Here is an 18,336-nt window from a genome sequence, read left to right on the forward strand (position 1 = left end):
ACGGAACGTCTTAGCTGGCTCAGTTTTTAAAGTTACCCTTCCCTTGGTACAAGGTTTGGCCTCTTGGAGCTAATGAGAAGACCAGCTGAGCCAACTCAGCAGAACTGCAAACCTGCAGATAACTAGCATCCAGCTGCTAAATTGCTCTTCAGGAATGCAATTTGTAGTGACAATTAGGGGCATCATAAATTATGCACCATAAAAAATGCACATTTACTGTTACTATTCCTCAGCCAGTTTCCAAGGGTCAGTCAAGGGATCAGCTGAGAGTCTGGGGTGAATTCTGCAGATGACTACATGCGCTATTTGACACTGTCCAAAATCCAGTTACTATACACACGTTTAACTTGCTGTCTGAATTTTGTTAAATGTTGTAGGCTCTGATCAGGTCCTTTCAAGCATCTGCATCCTTAACTTCCATGGGTGCTATTCTCTAAATATCTGGAATCAGTTTTCCCAAGGAAACTGGAAAGGAGCCATGTTGAGCTACACTTTGAAAGGAGAACACAATATTTGTTTTTCTGTTGTCTTTAAATAAGGAACATCCCTTAATGAGCACTGCAAAGGGTACTGCATTGCTGGAAAGGAATGAAAATGATCCAAGGAAGAAGGAGATTAGGGCACATGAGACATCTCAGCTTAGAAATCAGTGCCACACAAAACCTACCCACCCTGAGATGTAAGAGGGGGATTTAGTCAATACGCTGCTTCCCTTACTGTGTACTAGTACTCTTCCTTCCCTACACTGTATCAGCTCTAAAGGCTTTTTAAAGTCACACTTACTGAATAACACCTGCATATGCACCAGCCGCTGTGCTGGGCCCTGGATGAGCAAGGATTCTCTGTTCTCAAAGGAGTTCCCACCATAAAGGAAACGGAGCCATAACTCAGAAGCAAAGTTCCACTTGTCATCTTTTATTTCAAAGGATGCTTTTGCTCTTATAATAATATCTATCACCAGTGATTTTCAAAAAGCTAATCATTATAAGGAAATGATGGGAAAATAAAAATAGGCATATAAATTGTTATCTTCAAAATAATACAAATAAAGCACAAAATTAACTCCTTAATTTTTTTCCAATTACCCTGTCTGGTGACAGATTCTTAAATGTGAAGTCATCAAAGGTTGAATTTCTAGACAGTATCACTTCAGGTAGATTCTTATAGCTCTACATCTCTCTTCCACAGCAAAGGCATTACTGACAACTGACCTGGAAACTTTCCTTTCATTATCTTTTTGTTGTCACTCAAGTTTTAAAAAATGTGAATTCCTCTCACTCTTTGAAGAACAAATGCATTTCATCAGAAATCTACATAACAAATGCACATATATGCAGAACACTAAATTTCATCTATCATGAGAGCAAAAACTGCATCTTTGTGGGGTGATTGAATCCATGTGTGCAAAGAGATGGAAAACTTCCCTTGAGAAAGTAAATAGGACCTGAAAAAAGCAAAAATTCAAAGTCATCCAAAGAAATATGAGGGATTTTCGGGAAAGTGGTATATCAGTGTTACTGCAAAAACACAACAAAACAATGCTCTGAGGTCTTAAATCATGCTGAAAAACAAACAGAAAACAAGACTATTGGGTTCCTACCTGCTCTGGTCTGAGGCCTGGGGGCACCCAGGCATACTCCTCCAGTGCACAGCCAGAATCATCATCCGAAGTGGAACTTCTCTGACAACCAAAGGCCAGTTTGCTCATTTTGGGCTCCATCTCCAAAGGCATAATAATAAAGCTAAAAACCTGATCTCTCAGTCAAAGGACATCCAATAATGGCTCCTGTGGACAACAGAAGAAAAAACAAAGAAATTAAAAACCTGAATGCATTACTCTAGTCCTCTCCAAGAGCTTTTATTGAACGCTTGTTTGTACACAGCTGGACCCAGAGAAAGTAATCAAATTACTAGAGTCACCACCCTTCAATGCCCAGGGCTATACAATTTGGAAATAGCCCTCTGAGTTGCTCAACAGTTCAAAAATGCCACCAAGCCTAGTTTATTTCTAGTCACTTTTAAAAGGCACCTCTCTACACACCAAGTTCATTGAGAAAAAGAAAATTGTTGATTTTCTAACTTGCCTACAAATGAAATTCCCCTGAAGTTCTAGGAGCTGTAGAAATAAGTGTGAGGAACAGGGCCACCTGCCTTGTCTGCTATTATGCCCCATGAAAAATGGCTGCAGAGACCCCCACCTCCAACTTGGTTCCCCATGTTTCCTCAGCAGTTTTCCCGCTGAGGCAGTGCTGCCTGCGGGGAGGGGTCCCCTGGGCCAAACTGCTTAGCTTTCAGACTTCTAATCATGACACTAAACTTAGTTTACACACTAAATAGAAATAGCACAGTTAAATCCTTATATAGCACATTAAATCCTCAAGCTTTTACTAAGGGCTAAAGTCAGCCAGACAGTCATCAATGAGTCCCTTCAACAAACAGTAATTGGATACAGCACTAGGCTAAAATAAAATCCAGCTTGGTGACTATTAATGTTTAATTGCATTATAAGCCAGCATTTATTGAAGAGTTATGCGGTACCTACTGTGTGTGAAATGCCAACAGCGCACTATTGGGCAAAGTAAGAAGTTAAATCCTTTGTAAAGCTGCCCCAGATGAAGGGCAGTAAAGGTGTCAGGACAATATTCCCTGACCCAGGACCAAGTATTATCTTTATTAAGTGTGTTTTGATTCTTAAACATCATCCTTCACTCAAGGAACTAAGAAAAAATAACAGACCTTTTAGAACCAGATGGATCTTCTTATATCTTCCCCCTCCCCACAAAATGGGATGTAAAGAAAGAAAACTGTAATTAGTGGAACCCAATCATTTTAGAGAAAAGGGTCAAGAAGTGACTTGTCCAATGTCACACAGCTAAAGGCCAGAATCAGATGTCCAAAAGTTCTTCTGCCTTATTAAAAATTCTCATTGACTTATATGTGGGAAAGGCAATGCAAATCTAAACAATTTCAGCCCATGACAAGGTCATTTTTCAGCAGCTTGATGCAGCTCCAGTTAATATCAGAGAACCTTACTACCAACATCTGATTGTAGAAAGTGTAGTTTTCCTTTTATAAATCAAAGGACATTAAAAAATTAAAATTTTAAGAGTTCACAAACAGAAGGCCAACCATGACAGCTCATGGCTACAATCTTTGGGAGCTGTAGGAGCGAGTCCACCCAGTGGGTATTATTCCAACTAAAAAATTTAACTTTCATTCACCTGAACAAAAAGTAAAGAAGACCTCATTACCTATACTACCACAAGCAGGTGGTGACCTGTGCTGATTTAGGAAAGGTCTTCTAAATACAAGCGCACTCCCCAGATCCTCAATAAAAAGGATGTGCTCATCAAAGTTAGAAAATGTCTTGGATCTAAGTGTTTCCTTTTTGCTTTAAAAAAGCAACCCTCACTTGTCAAAGGAAGAGAACTAGAGGTTAAGACTTTCATTAGTAACTCAAAAATCCCCACCAGGAGAACTGGTGTCTTCAGTGCAATTTAACCTAAATTGTGAATGAAATATTAACACTTGTCCCTTGGCAAATTTGTCTGGGGAGGAGATTTACAAAGGACATAAATATTAAATAGAACCTAAAAATTAAATGTCATTATATCATAAAATAAGAGCAAACACCACAAATTACAACAAACCATGGATTTTTCCAAGCTAGCACAAAGATACAGATTGCTACAGAGCGGAATTACTTTTACAGCTGTATTCCTTGATTAGCCTTTTGTGAAAAAATGTAGAGTAAATTACTATCCTAATCAAGGTAAATCAACGTTAGCACTAAGTACCACCCACCATCCTCCTCCCCTCTCAATCACCTGGACGTGCTGGCCACATCTCAAACCTGTAACTCATGTTCATCCCAGCCTTTTAACAAATGACACTGAGCATGGATTCACTGACAATGTGAAGAACACAACCTTAGGAACATAAATGACAAAATCATCTTCATCATCAACGTGGTTTTTGGTTTTATTTGGTAGCACTCTGATTTATTTAATCTAATTTTTTAAATCCTTTGTCTAGCCAGGTACTATTAGTGTTACAGTAGTTAACAACCTATCAAGCAACCCAGTGTTGGTAGTATCTCCCTTAACAGATAAAGAAACAGTCCCAGAGTGATCGGCCTCATGGTCAATTGTCCAAGGTCAGAAAGTTAACAGGCAGTGGTCTTTGGACCCACACCCTTGATCCCTGAGATCACGACCCACTATGGCCCCACCCTACCTCTGAGAAGCGGAAGTCCATCAGGCCAAGTTATTTCCTTGGTGAACTAGTCATGCCCCCTGCAGAGCAGACACACAACAGGATCCAACTGGAGAGGAGACAGTCTATCCACCCACAAAAGGTGAAGGAAAGCTCAGCCAAAATGATGATAGAAACCCAATAGCCTACGCTTTCTCTCACATGTGAAGGTTAGAGAGAGGAAAAAAAGAAAAGAGAAAAGAAAGAAAGAGAGAAAGAGACATGGGGGAATCTTATGAAAATCAAAGGGAGACCAACTGAGTAAAGGGGTGAGGATACCAGGAAATGATATGGGTCGAATTATATTATGTGCATGTACAAATATATAACAACAAATCCCACTATTAATACACCCATAAAATATGTAAAAAAAAAAAATCCAACAGCTTAATGAGTTGCTGGTTCAGAATTTATTCACTAGAAGAAGCCTTTTCTATTTTCCCTTTTTATCAGAGCATAATTACTTAAATGATCAAACTACATTTGTTAGTATGTTTTCAGGGCTGACCAAAAATCAAACATTTAAAACAAGTTATGTACAACTAATTAGAACAAATAAAATTAAAAAGTTAAAAAAAAAGTTATAAGCTGGGCACAGGGACCCACTCCTGTAATCCCAGTTACTTCAGAGGCTGAGACAGGAGGATTGAAATTCAAGGTCAGCCTCAGCACCTTAGCAAGATCCTGTCAGGAGGGGGGGAAAAAAAGCAGGGGTGGAGGGTGGGGAGGCTGGGGAGGCTGTGGGTATGGCTCAGTGGTACAGCATCCCTGGGTTCAATCCCTAGTACCACAAAAATGGCAAAAGAAAAAAAAAATGATCTAGCATGACCTCTACTTGGGTGGTTGTGGTAAGAGACATTACTCTTACCACTAGCTTCATCTGGATTATCTTATTTTTAAAGATTACCTGTATTCTTTTAATAATTGCCAATAGACCCGGAGTTTATTCTTAATCCACTTAATTGAATATCACTGACTCATACTACATTGGCTCATACTGTGACAGCAGCTGGCTGGTCAGAGAATGGTTCCTGTGCTTGTAAAATATTAGAATAAAAATGTGGTTGTACAAATGTCACAGATGCCCCTTGTTGAAGCATTCACATTACTATATGGTATTGACTTTGACACCACAAAAGGAAGAGGGGAGCCCAGTCATTCACATGCTTCAGTCCTTGAGGGTCTTTCCAGTGGTATCTAAACATGTTTGAATTTGTGCTGCCAAAAAACATCCTTTAGGTCAGGCATGTGAGGTCATGGTAGAATCAGTTCTAACAGAAGCATTTCTTTAACTTTATTTTCAAGTGTTGTTTTTTAAGGATGATGATGTGAAACAGGAGCAGAAGTCAGGTTTACAAAATAGGCTGAGCTGTACTAGAAATGGAACCACTCAACTCTGCTAGTATGCTATAGAGTAAAACACTTGCTCATTGTGCCTTTGTTTTCTTTCTCAGAACACCCTTCGATGGACAACAGTGGCCCTGTCCTCTGCCCTGCACATCACTATTTTTGTGACTTTTTATTTTGATGTAATTTCAAATTTCAGAAAAGTAACAAGACTCAATTGTTCATACTTTACCTGCTTGATCATTGTTTCTCTCTCACTCACAGACCACACCCTGCTCCACCTTTTTTAAAGAGAAGCAAAAAACTTTAACAGCTAATAACACCATCAAAGATGGCATTAAGGGCAAGCACAGAGAACAGATATTTGAATTTAATTCAGGCAGGTTCTGAGTTCTTTGCTGACACTGTTTTGAAGATTAAATGTCGACATAAGGGAGGTAAGAAACTCCAGGTTGGCAGAGAGCAGATGCTTTTTTCTTTGTTTCATGGGGGTATTCTGGAATATGCAAGTATGCCACAGAAACTGAACAGTTTCATTTCTTCCTTTGCCCTTTCTCTCCCCTCTTCCTTGAAAATAGTGAAATAGCTACTTCTTACCATTTAAAAGGAATCAAACACAAACACTTGCAGATGTATAACTTCTCAATCATCATATAATTGTCAAGAGAACATCTGCTCCAAGGGGCAAAAGCTATACTCAGAGAATGGAATCTGGTGCTCCCAGCATTCTGTAAACTGGGTTCTGAAGTCTTTCATATCTTTCGTGAGTCACCTAACATTTTAGGACCTGCTTCTTTAAAAACTGCATTTTTTTTCTTTCAAAGATGGTTTAACTTAAGGATGCAAAAGAATTACATGAAAATAAAGAATTAGTGTCACTGTGCAGTGTACCAATTGGCATTATTACTTCCACTGACTAGACAGGTTTTTGTGAAGCCGACAGTGACATTTGGAATAAGAACAACATGTTAGTAACAAATGAAGACCATGTTGACGCCTGGGTTTCATCCTTTTTGAATTCAGAAGGGCTCTAGCCTCCTGAAGGGCACATAATTTTGCCAAATTATTGACCACCATTTCCAGCTGCCTTGAAAGCAGCTTCTAACTAGTCCCCACATAAAACCTCAGACACCACACAAGTAGTGCACACACAGAGCGTGTATAATGGTCAACAGCAAAGCAGGGTCTATCCAGTAGTCTTAGGCTGAACAACTGTAAACACCTCATTTATGCTTGGCTGTGAGGGGGCACTTGTTTCCCAAATTAAGAGTATGGTCCCATGCACCCCACACAGTGATGTAATGGTGGACTCCTCATGAAATTCACTTTCTAGATTTATTCACTAAATGTCACTATTGATGGGTTCTGGGGCATATAAAAAGAAAAGCCACTGACACTTATTCTAGTGGTGGTGGTGGGGGGGGAGCTTAAAGAAAATGTAGCCACTGTGATAAGAATGTTTCCAAATTCCACTCTTTATTTCCTTGCTTTCTTTAATGGTAGTATGTGTGTAAATAGTTTGTGATTTAGCATTGTGCTGATTACTTGTCTTCCTTTTGAGCACACTGGAAAAACTGCTCCCTTTGAGATTCAAGACACTAGAGTTCTAGTCTAGGCATCCAGCTGGGTGTGACCTGGGAACCCAGTCCTCACCCTGGAACATGAGGGCAATTTAGGGCTACTTCTAATGAGGAGCTGTTGTCCAGAACAGCACAGTAGCCCCCAACTCATAACTCTGATGAGTGGCAAACTTTCTGTAGGTTTTTTCCCCCTGTTCTCATGTTTTGATTCCTGCTACTTCTGTCTTTTAACTAGGCTTCCCCTTTGCCAACAACCTCCAAACTCTTTTTTAGTTTGTTGTTTGCAATTTTATTCTGTAAAAAAAGAAACTAATCTGAAAAATTGTGTCTCAAAGTACTTAGTGACCACACTGGATGAGGGCATAAGCAATCCTCCTGTAAACACAGGATTCACTGATAAAGGGAGATATTTGGTTTGAGATGTTTCCCAAACTAAAAAAGCAGCTTTATTATTTTGCGATGCTATTTCAGTTATCTGGAAATCACTGTATTTCCTACTGAGCATAATGCTACATCCACAACAGCTAAGGTTTATTATTCTGACTAACTCTGACATATACATAAACCAGTCTTTACTCTTTTCATCCAGAAAGCTTACTAAGAATAGTATACGGAGGTCCAGAGGTAGGGAAGAATGGACAGTAATCACTACAGAGAAATTTTCCCCAAGAAACAGCAATAGATGGCAACAGTATCTGAATCAGATTTTCAGAAATTATACACGTTAAGCAGGAGACTTTGGACCTAATGCTACAGGCAATGGGAAATGACAAAAAGTAAATGAGTGGAAGATATTTCTAGCCTTTAAGAAGGTTGACATGGTAAGAAAAGATCCTGTGAGAGACCAAAGCCCACTGTCTCTAAGGAATCCTAAACATAGAGAGTTTGGGAGGGAAAGTAAAAAGCACTAATAGGAAAGGGGGAAACTGAGTGGACAATATAATTTTGAGTATCAGGAGACTTGAAAAATGGTGTACTTATTGGTACTATGGTACTACAGTGATATCCCTACAGGGTATATACCGTACTATATGGTGTACCTATAAATACCATAGGGCAACTGGGAAGGAGAAGGAGGATTTGAGGGAATTTGGGAGAATAAGTTCAATCAGATACATTTTGAGGTTATAACTATATGTCAGTTCTGGTATGGTTCCTATTATTTATTTATCACTTTCTTGGACCAAGTCACCAAATTAAATCAAAGTCATGCAACTGCTAAACAACAATTTTCAGTGCTGCTCATGGAATATGAAGTCTAAGGTCTAACTTCCAACACTTTTCCCAGTGACATTTCTCTCTAGTGCCTATGTGAAGACTATCATGATACTGTAGGGTCCTTATGAAAAAATATTTCTTGTGTGAACATGTTCAAGTAAATCAGAAATCCTTTGATCACTAAAAACCAGAACAGATACTAATTTGTGAAGTCAGTTAGGCTAAAATTCCCTAGGTGTCCCCTGCTTCAAAGTGCCATCCTGTGGGCCACAGCAGTTTTAAGGACTCCTTTGTTAAGACTGCTTGTTAACAAGGCCTTCCTGCATAGAAGATCACAGGTTCTCCATTTAAAAACTTCCTGGATAAATATGCAGGTGAATTAAATTTAACTACAGGCAAATTTGGCAGTACAAACATGTAACACTTCCATTATATAAAGTTCCTTGTTTGTGATGTTTTTAATTTAAAATTAAAATAAATCCAGAACTATCAAAACTATTGCAATTAAGATCTGAATTGCACAGTAGGACTACACTGTAATTTTCTTAACGTTTTCACACACCCAAAGTACACTCAATGACTTACTGTCTGCTAGAGACAAAATTCATTGCTAAAAGAGCCCAATTCAATTTCACTTATATTGAAAAATATATGAATATTATAATGCAGTTATCTATCAGAAGATATGCTTATCAAACATTCTTTAACTAAAAGTACTTCATACCAGCAATAACCCTTTGGTATTTTCTGCATTTTCCAGGTAAATCTCCACCCAGCTCGCACATTTTCCAACAGCTGAGTAGGCTGTCATGTACCACTCAGTTGCCAAAACATCATCCATTTTTCCAAGAGGAAATGTGGAACTCTCAAAGCATTCTAATTTCATACACAAATACATTCCACGACAGTAAGGCAGACTGCTTAACAAAAGGAGGAAACATGATGACAAAGCAGGGTCCTTTGCCAGAGCGACGCTTTTGGGTCAGGTTATTTGGCTGTAAACTGGTACATAAAGACAAGATCCAAAATGCATCTGCTGCAGCATGAGGCCTACTACTCCAGGCACTGTCCTAACGAGCTCATTATTTTCCATAACGAGGGACGCAGATATTTTCTCAAAACCATGTTCCCGTCAGTCTCCTATTGATTTTTTTGAATTTCTATTTCCAACGGCGGCCCAAGGAAACGGCAGCCAGACTCGACTCCAATGTACACACAGACTCGGGTTTCAACCCGTCACCTGTTGGCTCCTGAACAACACTCCTCTTTGTGAAACTCACAGCACTCATTTGAAACAAGTTTCCAGAGAAAACACTTCAATAAAGTGTTTGAGAAGTCACAAGACTCGAGTTGTAAAAACAAATTCCACACACAGCCTGGTTTATACAGACACAGATTAACGCGAAAACCCGAGCCTTTTCAAACGGGCCGGAGAAGAGCACACGGGAAGGGATGTCACCCTTCGCGGAAAATTCGGCGGGCCGATTCTTACACAGCTTCGAGTGCGGGCTGTCGGGGACCCCTGGGGTCAACCCACCCACACAACAGGAAAAGGGACACACCTTACAGAAGGCGTCCCAGTCCCCGGCGCCCCAAGACCCGGCACTGGCGCGGCAGGGGCAGCTCAGGCCGCGAGGGGGCGCCCGGGGCCGTGGGTCGGACCGGGTCCCCTACCCTCGACTGTGTCGCCAGTCTTGGGCAGCCCGAGGTCGAAGTGGAGCCCCAACGGCAGGGAGCGAACCCCTCCTCGTCACCGACGCGAAGCCCCCAGAACAGCCCCGTAGTCCCCGAGGATAGAACAGTCGCCCCGAATTCCCGTTACCCACCTCCTGCAGAAGTACCTCTCAGCGCAGCCTCTTCACCTCCGCAGAAGAGCACCAGTCCCGCAGCTTGCGGCTGCACCGGGTGCCTGCGGGTCCCTACGTCTATCCCCCACCTTCCGGCGCAAAGCCCCCTCCCTGCAAGCGCGCCCTGATGCGCATCCCCCAGCCTTCCGGCGTTCAGCCCCTGCCGCCTGTTGCCATCAAGCCCCGATACCTAAACAGCGGGTCCCCACCTGCAGTCTCGGGCAGCGGAGCCGAGCACGGCCTGCAACCCTCGCCTCAGCCCCCGAACGCGCGGAGCCCCGCAGCGCACAGTCGCCGCTCACCGCTCTGCGGCTAGCTGCTCGGCGCTGTTAGCTCCCGGAGGAAAAAAGGTTTGGGTGCCCCCCACGTTACCCCGGCCCACGCATTTCCGGAAGAGACCCTAGGAGAGCGGACTGAGAAGGGTAGCCAGAGTAGGGTCCCCACTAAGTCCTCGCCCGGCCGCGCCCCTGGGGTCGCGGTGCAGTACTGGCCCCGCCTGGTAGGCGAGGGGTCGCTCCCGCCCCGCGGTGACGCACTCTTCACCCCCGCCCCCGGCCTGTCCTTGTGGAGCCACCTTTCGGTGCACCGCAGTGATTCTCACCCACTGCAGCTCCCTAACCAGCCGCGGGGGTCCGGGCAAAAGATCCTCCAGCTTGGTGGCAACCCTCTGTCGCCACTGGCTTTGCAGGCTCTGCTTCCTTGTGTTTGAGAAGCCTTGTCCAGGCGACCGCATTCCCCGCGCCCCAGCTCTGCGACTCTCCGAGATCCTCCACTGCCCAGAGAAAAAAAACCGTCTCCACTCAGCGACGGGAGCCCGCCTGGGGCCCGCGGCTTCAGAAGTAACCAGAGCCCGCAGTGGAAAAAAAAAAAAAAAAAAAAGTAACCATTTCGCTTCCTGCAGATCCCACCCTCAGCGGAGCGCCACGGTCTGGCCGCTCAGCTCCCGATCCTAGCCGGGCTGGGCTCCCGGCTCCCGACCGCAGGAGGCGCCTACCCTGCCAGATCTCTACGCTGCCCGCTTTCCAGGAACTGTCACTGCTGACCGTGCCCCTGGCAGGTGTCCACGAGGTCCCGAGCGCACGTTATTCCTCGAAAAGTTAGCCACCCACTTGGCCAGCTTCTTGGCTTCAGCACCTACCTCCGTCCACTGGCTCCATTCCCCAGAGCCTTAGTGATCCGGGTCGCTGCGATTCAGATACCCCAGGAAGCTTAAGTAAACTTCCCCCTCCCGCAGGTGCACATGCGGGCCACTAGTCCGAGAGAATATGCAAGGCTACCACTTAAATCATCTCCACTCTGCCCATAACAATGTCAGCAAATGGCACGTTTAACCAAGTTCTCACTTGGAAGGGCTCATTAACATATGAATTCTCCCCTTAAGACTTCCTTGCATTTAGGAGTGATTCCTGCTGCTTAGAGCAGGAGATTTATTTTTATCAGTAAATAACAGCAAAAGAGAAGGCTTAGGTCAAGCAATGTACTTACTCAAGTGCTAGCAAGAGTTTTTACAAACAAATTGGGTGAATATCATTATTCAAACATAAGAAAATGCTCCATGCTTATGGCTAATCTTGCTTCTAAGCTATTTATAGGTACACTAAGAGAAAGTGGAACTTGGCTGCAGTTGTCTACCAGAAAGGACCAAAAGAAGCAAAAACAGGACTGCGAAGCAAACACAAAAAGAAATGATAGATTAAAAACAGTCAACAGCAGAGGTCTGAGTCTCTGAACTACAAATTTTAGTTTCAACAATTGCCACCTTATCTCCAGGTGATAACATGCCAAGAGAAGCAGAGGGGGGCAGGGGAGCACATTATTTAAGAGCTTCACCAGTTTCTAGTAAGCTAGTAAATAAAAGCAACTTCAAAATAGTGACTGTTCCCTTGTGGTCTTTTGTTTGTTTGGGTTTTGGTTTTTTGAGACAGGGTCTCACCAAATAGCTTAGACTGGCCTCAAACTTTCCATCCTCCTGCCTCAGTCTCCAGGTGGGATTACTGGGATGCAAAGTTAAGCATCAACTTTTTCTTTCTTTAAAAAAAACAAAAAACAAAAAAAAAAACCTGTACCATCAGAATTCCTTGGGAGAAATATGAACATGTATATTTCTACAGTATGCTAGTGAACAATAGCCTATTGTAATGTGATTTAAAAATACACAAACAAGTTGCCATAAATATATCAGCCAAGTAAATAATTAGTGGCCAAATTTTGTTATCTCTGCTACAAAATGAAGCAGCTGAGCAGAAGTGGATCTGTGTGTGTGTGTGTGTGTGTATCTGTGTGTTTTGCTTTTTTAAGGTGGCAAGGACCAAAAATTGTGATTTTGCTGTTAGATTAGTTTGGGAACATTGATTCAGACAACACAATTTGTAATTCAAATAAACTATCAGCTAAATGGATTCCAGTTTTCAAGAAGATTCCCAGATTTCTAACATAGAACTCTTCTGCCTAAGGGCACGATGATCTGTGGGAAGACTTCAAAGGTTACCACTTTACCCTGTGGATCTGTGAAATTAACCATGAATACCTGAGTCTGAGTTCCTTTTTCCTACTTTATTCTGTTTGGGCTTCCACAGGAATGACTTTAACTCACAGTATCTGTAGAACAAATGTGCAATGATTTATTGATTAAACCAGACTCTAAACGATCATTTCATACAGGGAATATCTGCAGGTGAATGCATCCAGCCAGGCTGACCCTTTTTGAAATAGTGTAAAAGGAGAGCTTCCCATTAGTTGAGGCCACAAAATTAGAGGGCATGTTTCCTCTAAGACAGTCACTTGTATATATTGTTTGCAACGTTTCAACAGGTACTGTCAGCTTTATTGTCTATACAGTTGGAGACAGTTAAAAGCTTCCTACTATGAATCTGAATGAAACAGAATTTGGTCTGGTCTAAATGGCACTGCTATTGTCAAGCGTGAATTTATGCAGAATAGGGAGCAAGGCCCTCCAACCAGCATCCTTTTGTTTCAGTCAGGCGGAACAGTCATTGCTTACAGAGGTGGGTGAGAAAGAAACCCCCCAAATTCTCAGGGTTTAGTTTCCTCCATTCTGATCTGCTGTGCTGTCACCTCCACAGAGAGGCCTAGTCCAGTCCCCTAACCCCAAATACCACCCCCTCCCTTCATTTGCAATATCCATCTGCATAGCATTTGTCATTGCCTGGAGTCACATGTCTGTCTATTCATTGGTTTGTTGTTTTCTTCCTTAGGGGCTCCAACGTTTTGGGATTTGCTACTATATTATTCCTGGCACACAGCAGGCAAGTGCAATAAAGATGAGTTGAATGAATGATTCTCACACATCTTTCTTCCCAGGTCCTCACAGTTATATCATACCTTTACAAATAACTTTCTAATCGAAAGCCATGCTGAACTACATTGTCCTAATAGAGGAGATTATAATAGAAAACCTGAAACATGCCAGGGAGCAGAAAAATAAAGAGGTATTTCGTCTGTCAAATGCCAGCCAGTTATATATTGGGTCTAGTAGAAAGGAAAAATGTATACAATATAAAGTAAATCTTGGTGCTAATCCTTGGTTCTCCTGTGACTTTCACATAGTGACCTTGAGGTCTTTTCTGCACCTTGCCTTCTTTCTTTCTTTGTAAAACAAACCTCCTTTTTGGTTTTAAGCCTAAGTTTTAATACTCTTGGTCTCAAACATTTGAAAGGATTTATAACCAAATGTCATCGATCTAGGAAGAATGTATTTAAATGATTAGATGCCTTTAAGTTTCTTAACTGAAAAAAAAAGATCAAAGGCTCCAATATTCATCATGACATCTCACTGAACTAAATTTGAGAGGCAGTTGGCAATGTAATATTAAGTATGGCTTCAGTTTCGGTCTGCAGTGAGAGTATTATCTAGAACAGCAGTTAGTTTGTGTTGACAATGTACAGATAGCTAACTAAAAGAAGCAAAATCATGCAATAGTAGAATTGAAAACAGTTCTGGGGATCCTTCAGAAACAGATCCGGAGGAATTACTGGAATAATTCTTCATATTTGTCCTCCAAATTTGTTATCACTGCAAGTTTGTGCAATGTGTCTTGCTTTCTGGTCAATTTTAAACATTTCTGTTGTATCTCATTTTGGACAGTACACCTTGGTGGGTCACTGAACATTTGTAAATTCTAGTTACCATTAGCTAGTCCTTAGTATCCCCAGGGAAAGGCCCCAAGGTGGATATCAAGCTCTTCCTAGAGCCAACAGGCATTATAGAGCTTTATAATAGGTTGCAGTTTCCCTAGGTCTCCAATTTCTTTCCCCTTTGATTATATTTAAAGCAATGTGATTAGAGAGCACTGGTTCTTTAACATTTTCTATATCCAATCCCTTTAGAGTTACTCCTCCAGTCCTCTCCCCCTCCCCCCACCTCCACTTTGTGAATGAGGTAAATACTCTCTTCAAAGTACCCTGATGCAGGGGGTTTGGAGTTAGACTAAATGCCTATTCTCTGTCAATTACTAGGTCTGACACTGGGATAAATCACTTCTCTAAGGTGTTACATTTTGTTGTTGTTGTTGTTTTTCCATCTCTTAAAGTACTGGAGTTTGGGTTAGTCCATGTTCCGAACTTTGAGGGAACACAATCCATTTTCAACTCAAAGAAGACACTGCCCTGGGTTAGCCTCCTCCCAAAGCTGCCCCCACCACCATAGCCACAGCCATTCTACCGAAGCAACCAGGCCCTCTACCTCAAGCTGCATGTTCCCAAGCTAATACTTTCTGATAGCTGGTCCTGACACTGACACTGGATAGGTGCTTACTACCCAAGTTGGGTGGGAAGATACAGGATGGGGTCTACCCCTGATTCTTGTTCAGGGTTGGAACTATAGTAAAAACCCACCCCTCACTCCCAACTATCAAGAAGGGGTTCCCCCACCCCAGGAAAAGTTTGTTACTGATTTTAAATAAGTTCTGACCTTAGGTTCCACAAACTTCTCAATTCCTGTAGATCTGGGGTTTAATACATTCTTAAACTTCACTACTGAAAAACTGCCAAAATGTTAAGAAATTCAGAGTAAATCTTCCAAAAAGCATCGTTAGAGCTATACTATGGAAAGATATTCAAAATAAAGTAAGTGGCTACCCCCAAAATATATTATGATCACATCATTATAATTAATCATTTATAAGATACTATATGTAAAGTCCAATTATTTAGGGAATATATATATATATATATCAAAGCATTAGTATTGTTTCCAGGGGAGGGAAGATTATGGGAAACTATCATTTTATTATTATTATTATTTTTTGTATATGTGTGTGGTATAGGCAATTGAACCCAGGGGTGCTCTATCAATGAGCTACATTTCCAGCCTTTTTAGTTTGCAGAGGCTTTCCTCAAACTTGAGATCCTCCTGCCTCAGTCTCCTAAGTGGCTAGGATTACAGGCATGTGTCGCAACACCTGGCTGGAAACTTATCATTTTAAAATCATTTATAAAATAAGACAGTGAGGATCAAGGAAGTGTGAAGTTGGGGTGACATCTGAACTGCATCTTCAAGGATTACAAGTAGTTGATTGGGGTAATTAGTAGAGTGGGGCTGGGGTAGGGAATAGAGCCTAGACCAGGTTGAACCAATTAAAGTCCAAGGGCCAAAAGAGCTGGAGCAAAGGAGGTAGGGGCTGGAGACTGTGCCCAAAGATAGGCAGGCCCACGCTGTGGAAGTCATTATAAGAACACCAAGTTATCCTAGAGATAGTAGGGAGCCACAGAAGCTTAAGCAGAGAACTATGATCACAGATATTCCCAAATTAGAGCGAGGGTAAAGAGAACATGCCAATAAACCAAACAGGAAGTGCCTGGAAGCTGCCCCAGCAGTCAAGGGCAGAGAAGACCAGCAATGTGTCTCAAGGAGTAATTACTGGGGGCAACAAACCTGGCCTTGGGCTGCCTGGTGTATATGCTGGGAATGGGGAGATGAGAGGGGCAGATGGGCCCTGACATTCCTAAATGAATCTGCATTCCCATGGTTTCCTTGAAGAACAACCAAAAGTTCAGCCCTGAGGTGAGCTCTAACTTGGAACTGCAAGTATTTTTCAGTGCCCACAGGAGACAAACTCAAGGTAACCCAAAGGATTTACATTTCTGATCTCAAACTTTATCTTCCCATTGATGCTCACTTTTAAAATATAATATGTACATATTCTAGAGGTAGAATTCAGGGTCCCTCATCTTGAAAGAAATTAGCACATGACTTTCAAGTTGAAATATATCTGCAGAAGAACTACGTAATGCCTAAACAGAGAGGTCAAAACAGTGTTGAAAGTGGGGTCCTTTCAAAACATAACATAAAACACCATAATCTAGCAGCTGGTGTTTAATACAAAACATCCTAAATGACAGACATTGCTCCATCTCGAAACTCAAAGTTATAGAATGTCTGCTGTTTTACTTCATGAACTACATGCTCAAATCTATTTTGTTCACCCTGTATTTTCTTTTGCTATTTAAGAAAAATACATCACTGGCTAAGATGGTTGGTTCCCACAAGGGAAAATCTGGGCATGCGAGCTTTTAACACTGCTAACAGTGTGCTATAACTAGCCAAAGGTGCTTTAAGAGAGGTGTCAGCAAAGAATTATTTCAAGCAGCCAGAAGCTTCTTGCCAAAATGAAAAAGGTCAGCAAAACTTTCTATAACATTTCATTATCTTATCTGAGATCCCAAGACCCTTTCTGCAACTGTAGGGATTTAAAAGAGGTGATTTTGTAGTGGAGACTGGTTTACAAGCTTTAATTAGATTGAGCAGGGGCCAGGATATGGAATTCAAATTGTTCTACTGGTCTTGAACCACATATAGTTTTAGATAAGTAACTGTCTCTGGATCTAAGTTATTTTTAATATTTCCTTTTCCCCTTAGGTTTGGAGATGTAATCTATTCAACACTGAACATGCATTAAATTATAGAGGGGTTAAGGGCAGGGATGGTGTCTGTTTTGTTTAGTGATATTCCTAAGTACTTATACCCTGGCTTGGTCCACTGGATACTTTGTGTGGTACAGATTGGATTTTAACTAAATATTTGTTGTGTGGTGAATGACTGTTTTGCTCATATTTGATCCTCCTGGATGCTGACTTGGGACCTTGCACATACTAAATATTCTTATTTATGTCCTACTCATCATTCATTGATTTTGTTATTTTCTTATTATTTAATTTGGATTATCTTAAAGTGAGGGCTGGGGTGTAGCTCAGTGATCAAGCACCCCTGGATTCAAAAAATCCTGTACTTGGGGGAGGGGAGTTCAGATTTCTAAATCACATACTCCACCCACCTCCGAACCAATATTATCCTTTGTCTCTATTCCCATCTGCTTGTGGTACTGCCAGTACTGGTGCAAGATAGAAGCATGCTCATCAGAGGCCTCTTTTGCTCTGGATGCTCTTTTTCTGGCCTATATTCATTTAGTTACCTACCAGATCCCTGCATTTTTAAAATTGTCTCTAGTCCCACCTACTCAGGAGGCTGAGGCAGGAGGATCACTTGAGTTTGAGCCACCTGGGCCACATGAGGAGACCTGGTCTTAAAAAAGAAAGAGAAACAAAGCTTCTATTGACTCTAAGTCCCTCCTTCCCATCCTGTGACTGCTGTCTACCTGTGCTACACCCTGGGACATTACAACAGTCTAATTCATTTCCTCAGGTCCTCCCATTCCTATATTTGTTCTCCTTTACTTAATACCATGAATCTGACCACATCATTCTCTTACTTTACAGTCCCTTCTTCCACATTTTTGTAGCACCTCCATGGGATAAAATTAAGGTTCTCTGCAAAGGAGCCCTGCGGTTCTAGCACCTATTGAACCTTCCAGGTCCATCTTCATCACCTGTTACAACTCACTTTCAGCTCTACAACTGGTAGCTTGCAACTGTATCATGCTGTTTCATGACCCTTTGCCTAGTCCTGCCATTTCTTTTACTTGAGTATATTCAGTCACTCACTCTTACTAGCCTAGCTAATTTTTCAATATGCAATTCATGATAAGCCCAGGAAATACTCCCAAGGCCCCACTAGACCAAGGGCTCCCATGCTGCATTCCCACTCTTCCAAGCCTCTCCATTAGTCCCAATGT

The 18,336-nt window shown here is 41.9% G+C and overlaps 1 protein-coding gene across 7 annotated transcripts in view; it reads right to left on the reverse strand.

Moving 5' to 3' along the window:
- PRICKLE1 (prickle planar cell polarity protein 1) overlaps window positions 1-18,336 on the reverse strand; it is a 106,868-nt gene that overhangs the window by 12,241 nt on the left and 76,291 nt on the right. The window contains exons 1-2 of one of the 7 annotated variants that reach the window (XM_079142387.1): window positions 11,241-11,340; window positions 1,601-1,786 (exon numbers count right to left, since the gene is read on the reverse strand). In XM_079142387.1, coding sequence (XP_078998513.1) covers window positions 1,601-1,732 — 132 coding nt within the window. In that variant the 5' untranslated portion in view covers window positions 1,733-1,786; window positions 11,241-11,340. Of the gene's footprint in view, window positions 1-1,600; window positions 1,787-10,225; window positions 10,249-10,455; window positions 10,735-10,847; window positions 11,186-11,240; window positions 11,341-18,336 lie in introns of those variants that run through there. The other 6 variants (XM_079142384.1, XM_079142383.1, XM_079142386.1 and 3 more) reach the window with 6 other exon arrangements.

Source organism: Sciurus vulgaris, assembly GCF_902686455.1.
Source record: "Sciurus vulgaris genome assembly, chromosome: 5".
NCBI classification, from domain to species: Eukaryota; Metazoa; Chordata; class Mammalia; order Rodentia; family Sciuridae; genus Sciurus; species Sciurus vulgaris.